At 29.7% G+C, this 9,787-nt stretch overlaps 2 protein-coding genes across 2 annotated transcripts; both read left to right on the top strand.

Moving 5' to 3' along the window:
- The first annotated feature begins 5,149 nt into the window (after positions 1–5,149).
- LOC148569652 (3'-5' exonuclease-like) lies at positions 5,150–5,809 on the top strand. Its single transcript, XM_088509529.1, has one exon. It carries the CDS (start codon positions 5,150–5,152, stop codon positions 5,807–5,809), a length of 660 nt encoding a protein of 219 aa, XP_088365655.1.
- A 916-nt stretch (positions 5,810–6,725) lies between these two features.
- On the top strand, positions 6,726–7,394 carry LOC148569651 (3'-5' exonuclease-like). The gene has a single exon (XM_088509523.1). It carries the CDS (start codon positions 6,726–6,728, stop codon positions 7,392–7,394), a length of 669 nt encoding a protein of 222 aa, XP_088365649.1.
- The last annotated feature ends 2,393 nt before the right edge of the window (positions 7,395–9,787 follow it).

The raw sequence follows: 9,787 nt of genomic DNA, 5'->3' as shown, positions 1-9,787 counted from the left end.
TTATATCTATAAAAAATAAAATTTGTTTAATAAAAATATTCAAACATCAAATTTACGTTAATTTTCTTAGAAAATTATGTTAAATAATTTCTAAATTCTCCTTTCATAAGTTTCGACACCCTCTTTAAAACTCTCACTCAAACACTATGCAAAAATTATTCAACCATAATTTTACTTTGACTCATAGACTAAGGAAATGACTTTAGGTAAGTTAAACTAATTGCATAAAATTATTCTTACAAAATATAATTGAAAATTAAATAATATTTTTGTCAATTAGATAATGACATGTGACATGATATAATAATAGAAGAGATTAATGTCATATTTTATAAAATAATAATATATAGAAGCGAAATTAAATTTTATTTGGACAATGTAAACCTATGATTTCTTTAAAAATTTTGTAAAAAAATTTAGCTCATTTAGGTAAATTAATGATATACTCCCAACTCACCTACCTATGTTCAACCACTACAATACTACTGCCATATAACGGCGGTTCTGGAGTCATATTGTAGCAGCTAAATACTCGTTGGAAGATAAGTTGCGGACAAACAATTTGCGGTGGTTTAAGCTAACCGCTGATGTTAAGCTTAGTTTGATTTTGGGCAAACAAATTATGATAAACATTAGTTAAGTTAAAAGTTCAATATTGTTTAATGTGTGTTTTATTGTTGCAGGTCCATTACTCATTTCATAGCCAAACAATGTAGCTGATTTATTCCAATTCCCTTAGTGCTTCAAGCTACTGCACAAGCCCAAAGCATTTTAACATAGCACCGTTCAAGTAAAATAAAAGGCTATACATTTGATAAGAGAAAAAGGACAGCTGTCTACATCATGAGCAAAGCAGGACAGCTGAAAGAAAAAGAAATAAACAACACAACAAGGACATCTGGGACACTCCCACTACTCTAAGGACATCAGTAAAGCAAAAATTCAGAATATGAAAGAGCAAAACACAAACTTGCAAGAATGCAGAAGTAGTGGAGCAGCTCCTCGTATAGCAGAGGAAATGGAGCAGAAGAAAAAGGTAATGCATGCCAAGGAAGAAAGCAAAGCCAAGGACAGCAGAGGTGGTGGACGGGTTCCTCAACCAGCAGAAAAAGTGGAGCAGAATGGAGCAAGGACTGCATGCCAGCTGAGATAGCTCCAATGGGTAGCTGGGACAAGGAAATGGAAGAGGCAAATTAGAGAGCAAGCTGAAGATATATATCCAACCTCATTCCAACATTTGAAGACAAGAAAAAGAGAGCAAATTTAGAGTATCATCTATTCACACTTGACCTGAATTCTTTTTCTTCTACTAGTGCTTAATTTCTGTTTTTTTGTTATGGCTATTTTGTGTCATTTTGTGTATTGAGAAAAGGCTGAAGATGTGAGTGAAAAAGCCAAGAGAGAAAAGGCAAGAGTGATGCATGTAAAAGCCACTGAAGTTCTGTGTATTTGGGTTGATGAACTAGGATTAGTTCCCCTTGCCAAATTGGGTTAACACTTGGTGAGTTCGATTCTGTGTAGATTCCCCTTCCAAGTTGGGACAGCACTTTGGGTTGCTAAGCTTTGGTAAAGAAAACTTAGGGGTAGATACTAGTTGAATTAGAGAGTAATTCAATAGTATTGGTGAATGTAATCAGTGGATTATAGTGAAAATTCCACCATGATTTGTGGTGGAGACTGGACGTAGGATTCATTGCACTTAGAATCCGAACCAAGATACATGATTGTCTCTTTCTCTTCTTCCCTTCTCTTTTTTCTATTCTGCACATGAAACAAAACGAAAAAATCTCCTGCAATTTCCGTTTCCGCGAAAACAGAGCTTGAAAAGCTAAATTTGTGCAAACTTGATTCAACCCCCCATTCTCAAGTTCAATCAATACCATCAGCTGGAATAATCGCCGCGAATTAAGAAATAGTTTTGCAGCGGTGTTTACCCACGGCCATAGGGGTTTCACAAAATGTATATCAATTTTGCGGCGGTTTGCGAACTACCACTAAATAGCAGCGAAATGAAAACGATGGCTGTTTTGCAGCGGTTAAAAACCGCCGCCAAATTCTGGATTCCCATTAAAGTTTTAGTTTTTTTTTTATTATTTTGCCCCTTTTATAGCTGTCTATTTATTCAACTTTTATTTGTTAGTTACTGATTAATTTAAAAAACTTCCAACCAAATAAAACAACAAAATAGCATAACAAACCAAATTATATATATGCAAACAAAACATATATAATGAGATTGTCATAAGTGCATCATTCAATATAAAGAGTAGAATTCGATAATTTCAAGAAAATAAACTTAAAACATTAAAACAATTTAAATTCAATAGTATCTAATTACATTGACTGAAAGTCATTATTTTTGTTGCAGATCATAATTGCCAAAAGAAAATGGCCTTGCGTGCCATGAGGCCGGTGTACTGCCCAAATAATCCAGCTCTGCAGCAATGTCAGCGGGCAAGTTGTCTCCTTGCTGTCGTATTAAATATCCTAAAAGTTTTTCTATTGACTGTCTTTTCGCCTTCTCTTCTGCTATCTCAGCCTTTAATTCTGCAATCGTCCTCTGATACTCTTCAGTTGGCATACCAAAACCCGATGGTTGTGCAGCAGCATTACCAAAAACTTGGTTGGGACATGGTCCAGCACCTAATGTATGAACTCGTCCTGGATGCTCATTTCCAAAAACTTGTACTAGCGAATCATTTTGTAAAACGTGCTTAGAGAATTCATCTTGCTTCTCAATATTCGCAATTACTTCCTACAGATATACAAAAAATTGGGTTATCATAATTTAAAATTAGCACAATATATACAATAAGCTAAGTTTAAAATTTTCAAATATTACTTACACCAATAACACGCGCATCGGAATGGATATAAGAGCCATTTTTTTATGAGTGATGATTCACAACTCTCCTCTACCAACGGGCATTCCTCGTACTTTCTCCTATAACATTGATATCGACACAATTATATAAATAACAACACCATATTCAGGAAAATTAAGCAAAAACTCATAATAAAACGTTTAGGACGATTCTAAATAGAAAATTACATCAAGGACGATTTCGATTCTGACCCTCAACGTTAGGGACCAAAACAATACTTATCCCTAATAATTTATTACTACTTCGTCTTTTGTTCTTGCCAATGTTTTGGAGTCCCCAGTATGTGTATAAAGTTGCTTACTCGGATTTAAAGCGTTTTGTCTACACTTTTTTCTATGAACAAATAACACAAATACAAATGAGAATGAGATGTTGAGTATAAAATGTAAGGAGTCTATTATGTACATATGCATGTTTTGGTGGAAATAATAAAAAATACCAAGGGTTACCTTTATTTCTGCGATATTCAAGAAACCATTTCCAGTTATTTTTTTCTATTCTTGATGGGCGATGCTTAACATTTTCCTCAAAAGTCCTTGTTCCTTTGTAAAACTTATGATATAAGTTGTGTCTTGTATCCTTCCAGTTCTATATATCCTATCCTTTGCAACATGAGTTAACATATATAACTTATTTAACTTGTAAATTTTTTTACGTAAAACGAATATAAAAATAGTATTACGAGTTTAAGTAACAATGATTTAAATATATGTAGTTTAAAAAAATAGTGTTAACTAAACTAGATTATACCCATATGGTTATTACTAAAAAAAATATTGAAATATGTAGTTAAACGCAATTTGCAGTGGTTGAAAGAAAATCGCCGTAAGATGTAAAATAATAATTCACCCTAAGTATATATCGCGGCAGTTCTAGAAAAACTACCGCTAAATACAAGGTTGATTGCAGCCCATTATTAACTGTCACGATGTGTACCATAATTATTCATTTAGTAGCGGTTTTATGATTTTATAAAATCGCTACAAAATTTTCACTGCTATCTGCAAAAATTATTATAGTCATCCTAACCATTTCTATCCATACATAATCACAATTCACTTTTGGTAGACATCAATTTAAAAGGTAAATATTGTCAAAGATAAAATTAGTTTTTTTAAGTTATTTTTTTCAAAATCAGTTTTTAGATAAAAACATTCAATTTTAAATAAAAAATAGGTTTTTCTTTTTTATGTGCAAAAACCATTTGTCCGTAAAAAATCGATTAATTTTTGAAAAACAATTTTTATTTTTTAAATTAATTTATTAATTTTATAACCGGTTAATAACCCATTTTATTATTTAAAACTAGTTTAATTTATTAATGAAAATCAGGTTTAGTTTCTCTGTTAATTTTATGTGCAAATTTATATATTAATAACAAATTTAAAAAGTAATTATATTTTAAATTTTGTTTTAATATAAATATTATTATATTTTAAAATTTTTTATTATTCCAAATTTTTTTTTAAATTTTGCCACCACCGATATAACATGATGACATAACAATTATTTTGTAACATGTAATATTGATGTGTTATGTCATTATGTCACGTAATATGTTATCATCTATATAAAAAAAATAATTTGAGCTACAATTATATATTTTATCGTTAATGTGATTAGGTGAAAACTCAGGTGTAATCGACTTCACGTGAAGTTGATAGTTGAGAGCCGTTAGATGAAAATTTAGTCAAATTAGGCAAATCATCTAACGGCTCTCAGTTATCAACGTAACTTCACATGAAGTCGACTGTACCTGAGTTTCCATCATGTGATTAACAAAAGTTTTGAAGGGAGTGGATCATTTCCAGTAAAAAAAAAACTAGATGCTATAAAGTGTTTAATCTAACCTTTTATTATTTTCTCTCTCCTATTTAATTTTGGTCTCATTTATAAAATTAAAGGCAAGAGATTACACTTTATTCTCTCAAGTATTTTTTTTCACTTGAGAGAATCCATTTCCAATTTTGAAAGACTAATCTGAAAACGAGGTTATGTTTAAAGAACGAATTTGAATATTTATCCAAATAAAATTTGAATGATTATTCCAATAGTACTCTCGTTGCATTGGGTTTGCCAAATAAACTCAGAAGCCTAAGAGTCCATCCTAGAAAAATACGTGATCACTTAAATGAATATACATGCATGCATTTTCAGTCATTAAAACGAAAAGAAGAAAGGTTAGGGTTACATTATATTCTTTCTTAGGTCTATAAATACATCCCAAGTTACCAAGTTATTTTCATTCTTAATCACCCTAGAAAATGTCAGGATCGTCATCAGTATCACCATCAATCAAAAGTTATAGAGGAATTAGCGGTGCCTCAACCATTGAACTCAACCCTAACACTTCCAAATACACCATCGAACTTCGTGGAGCTGAAATTGAGACCACAGTCACTGACAAATCAACCGTTGTAGATCAATGGGTTCAAGACATGAACGCTCTATATGCAACAAATTCATCCATTGTTGTTGGCATAGATATTGAACGGTGTGCAATAAGAAACAAATCCGCAACATTGAATCTTTGCATTGGTAACAAGTGCCTTATCGTGCAGCTCTTCTACATTGACAATTTGCCTGATTCTCTCAAGAACTTTCTCATGAACCCTAATTTCTTTTTTGCGGGTTTCGAGTTTGCTAATGATATTCCTAATATTAATCGAGAGTATGGTCTCAATTTCTGTGTGCATGCCGATATTAAGAAGCTTGCCTTGGAAAAATGTCGAAACCCGTGGTCTGATCCGCCGGGTTTGAAGGATATAGCTGAGCGTCTGGTTCGTTTGGAAATTAAGAAGCCTAAGCTTGTGAGTTTGAGTAATTGGGGAGCTAGGGTTTTGAGCATTGAACAAGTTGAGTATGGATGCATTGATGCCTATGTTTGTTGTAAGATTGGTCACATTCTCCTCAGGGATGATTGATCACTTGATCTTGATGATGCATGTTTAATTATTTTGTGTCATTAATGATAATAGTATTCACTAGTGGAGTGATTAAGAAAAAAATGGTGGTTGATTTTGCTTATGTTCTTAATCTTTGATTAGGTTGTTTTGGTTCTTAGTACAAGTCTTTGTTTTGTTCAGAGATGGTGAAAAAGATCAATTAGAATCATCTTACTTTTGGAAGTGAATGTTTAAACATATCCTTTTTATAATTGTATATGGGTTTAGCTTATATATATTTTAAGTATTATTGTAAGCAAATACTTTTTAATTTTTATTCTAATAAATATAAAATAAATGCAACTTTAAAATTTGTATGTTTTTTATAAAGAAAATACTGGAGAGTGATCAGGATTTAATATTTTATTATTTTTTATTTGAAAGTATAAGTTAAAATATTTAACTAAAAAAATTGACTTAATTAAAAGGTGATGACTAAAAATAATAAATAATAAAGTTTTTTTAATATATATATATATATATTAACTAATTAATAACTTTAATCTGTCTTTGAGAAAAAATAAATATAAGTTTGGATATATTTATTATATATCTGTAGATCAGACGAGATTATATATGATAAACACAAATCAAGTAGTGATATACTTTGCTAGACCCAAAATAGTTACTCTAAAAAATAAAATGAAATTACACTTATTCTACTCTATCTCTTTGCATTGGGTTTGTCAAAGAAACTTGGAACAATAAGAGTCCAACCTAGAAAAATACATCACTCTCGGTCATAAAAACAAGAAGAAAAGATAGGGTTAAGGTTACATTACATTCTTTCTTAAGTCTATAAATATATCCCAAGTTACCAAATTATTTTCATCCCTAACCACCAATCTCCCTGGATATCTTCTAATTGTCTCTTGTTTTTCATTTTCATAACAAAATGTTTGGATCATCATCATCATCAACAATCCCTAAACTTGGAATTAGTGGTGCCTCCACCGTTTTATTCAACCATGACACTTCCAAGTACACCATCAACTTTGATGGAAAAGCAATTGAGACCACAGTCACTGACAAAGCCACCATTGTAGATCAATGGGTTCAAGAAATCGACATTCTATACGCAGGAAAATCGTCCGTTGTCGTCGGCTTAGACGTTGAATGGAGACCACATGCGATTTCATATTTGAGCAACAAATCCGCAACATTGCAACTTTGCATTGATGACAAGTGCCTTATCTTGCAACTCTTCTACATTGATAATTTGCCTTTTTCTATAAAAAACTTCCTCCTGAACCCTAATTTCACTTTTGTGGGAATTGAGGTTGGTGATGATATTTTGAAGCTTAGAAATGAGTATGGTCTCAATTGTGGTCGGCATGCGGATATTAGAGAGCTTGCAATGCAGAAATGGCCCGGTCGGTTTCGCCGGCCGGGGTTGAAGGATCTAGCTAAGGATTTGGTTGGTTTGAATATGAGGAAGCCTAAGCATGTGAGTATGAGCAATTGGGAAGTTAGGGTTTTGAGCATTGAGCAAGTTGAGTATGGTTGCATTGATGCCTATGCTTCTTACAAGATTGGCCACAATCTTCTCAACAAGCGTTGGTGATGATGCATGTTTATAGTGTGTGGTGTTATTAGGTTATTAGTGCTTGTATATTTAGTTATTATTTTATGTGGTTTTTAATGTTTTTAGTTATTAGTTATTAGTAGTAAAGTAGTACTTATTAGTAGTGGAGTAGTAGTGATCAAGAAAAGTAGTTTTTAATTTTGTTTTTATTTTTAATCTTAATTAGCTTGTTTAGGTTCTTAGTAAAAGTCTTGGAATGTTTTGAGAGTTATTATTATGATCCTATTTATAATAAACTATTTGGAGTAATATTATTTTAGGAGTTTTTATTTGTTATTATTAGATATTTGTTTAACTATATATGCATATCAACATTTCCTCCCATATGGGATACATAGGTTGGTCAGCAGAGAAAAATATATAAGGTTTAAATTGAATTAAAAAATAATCTATCATTGAGCAAGTTGAGTATGGATGCATTGATGACTATGTTTCTTGCAAGATTGGTCACAAGCTTCTCAGGGATGGTTGATCATGATGCATGTTTATAGCTTATGTATGGTGTTATTGGGTAACTAGATCTTGTTTATTTAATTTATGTGGTTTTCAATCTTTATAGATATTGTTATATATATATTTGTTATAGTTATTAATTAGTTATTACTAGTAAAGTAGTGTACTTATTAATAATAATGGATTGATGAAGAAAAATGGTTTTTGATTTTGTTTGTTTTTAATCTTACATAAGGTTGGTCTTGTTCCTTCTATATGTTACTTAAGGGTTCTAATATTTTCAAGGTATAGTACTAGTTACAATTAATTATTTGGAGTAATATTACTTTTGGAGTTTTTTTTTGGTTAGATAAATTAACTTTGCATATCATCATTTCCATCCTTTATTTATAGCTTTTTAATTTTGGTGTTTTCTTTCTAATTAGTGTATTTTTTTATGTGAAGACCATAAATCAGGGAATTAGATTTGTGCTTTTCAATTTTTTTTAAAAAAAATATGTAATTCTAACTTTCTAAGGGTTAAATTTGTTTTTAATTTTAAATTTTTTTAAACATACAAATTTGATCTTTAGCTTTATATTTATTGAAAAAAATTAAAATAATAAAAATGAGGGTTCAATTTGGTATTTAAAATAAAAAAATCATATAAAAAGTACACTAATTAACCAGTTACATACAATAAAATATACAATCTTCTTCCATTTCTAAAAAAATTAGCCTCTATTTATTCGATCAATTTTTGTTTTATTTCATTTGTTACTATCACTTTTTGATAAATTTTTAAATCAATATATTTAAGTGTATATATATACTACTTAAATTGTAAATTTTAATCATCAATATCATTTATTAATTTAAAATATTAAAATTACTACTAATTTAAATTTTTTTTTTAACCAAAGATAGGAGACTCGAACCCGCAACCTCTTAATTGAGTATAGGGAGACTATGCCATTTGAGCTATTACTCATTGACTAATTTAAATTATTTTTATTATTTAGCATTTAGTAAAATCATACTTTTAATTATTTTATGGGTTTAATTAATATGTATTTTAAGGACATATATTAATATTAATATTAATATAAATAAAAATTTTTGAATATTTTACTTTAACAAATACAAATAATGCTTTAAAATTTTAAAATTGGTATATTTTTTATAAAAGCTTTTTCTATTAAGTAACCTTAATATGTACTTTTAAGATGCATTTTAGATAAAAGATAGATTTAGATCTATTTTGCTCCGGGTCAGATCAGAATAAATAGACCACCTAATCTATTTCTATTTTAATTCGATCCTAATAATTCTGAGTTAATTAAAGATATTTTAATAAATGATTTTAGAATGAAGTCACTCAATGTTAACATTATTTCTTATAAGATGTTACTTTTCATTCTTATAAAGGAGTAAATTATTATTTTTATTCATAAAAAATAATTAAAAATGACATTGACAAAACTATCATAAAAAATCGATTCATCTTATACCTATCAAAAAATTTTGTTTGATAAAAATATTCTCACATTAATTAAATTTATGTTAATACATAATTTTTGAATTATCCTTTCATGATTTTCTACACCCCTGTAAAACTCACAATAACTCTGACATTATGAAAAAATTATTCAAGCCCAATTCCACTTGGACCCATAAACTAAAAAGATAGATTTTAAGTAAGTTAAACTAATTGCCAATGAACCTTAGCTTGAGTGGCATAATTTTCCTTTCTTTCTGACTAAGAGATCTCAAGTTTTAGCCTCATTTGTTTTATCTTTATTATTACTCGTATTAGTCTTTATAAAATATAATAATTATAAGTTAAATTAAATTTTTTATTAATTAAATGATAGCATATCATCATATAAAATAATGAGATAATAGATTAATACCATTTGTAATAAAATAATTAATTGATA

This window comes from Arachis ipaensis, chromosome B3 (assembly GCF_059453495.1).
Source record: "Arachis ipaensis isolate K30076 ecotype BB chromosome B3, ASM5945349v1, whole genome shotgun sequence".
NCBI lineage: Eukaryota > Viridiplantae > Streptophyta > Magnoliopsida > Fabales > Fabaceae > Arachis > Arachis ipaensis.
The sequence above is the reverse complement of the archived record's forward strand: the minus strand, read 5'-3'. Positions and strand labels throughout refer to the sequence as shown.

Bases quoted from the DNA above. Each gene is read 5' to 3' on its own strand.
- LOC148569652 (XM_088509529.1), top strand. From the start codon at position 5,150: ATGTCAGGATCGTCATCAGTATCACCATCAATCAAAAGTTATAGAGGA.
- LOC148569651 (XM_088509523.1), top strand. From the start codon at position 6,726: ATGTTTGGATCATCATCATCATCAACAATCCCTAAACTTGGAATTAGT.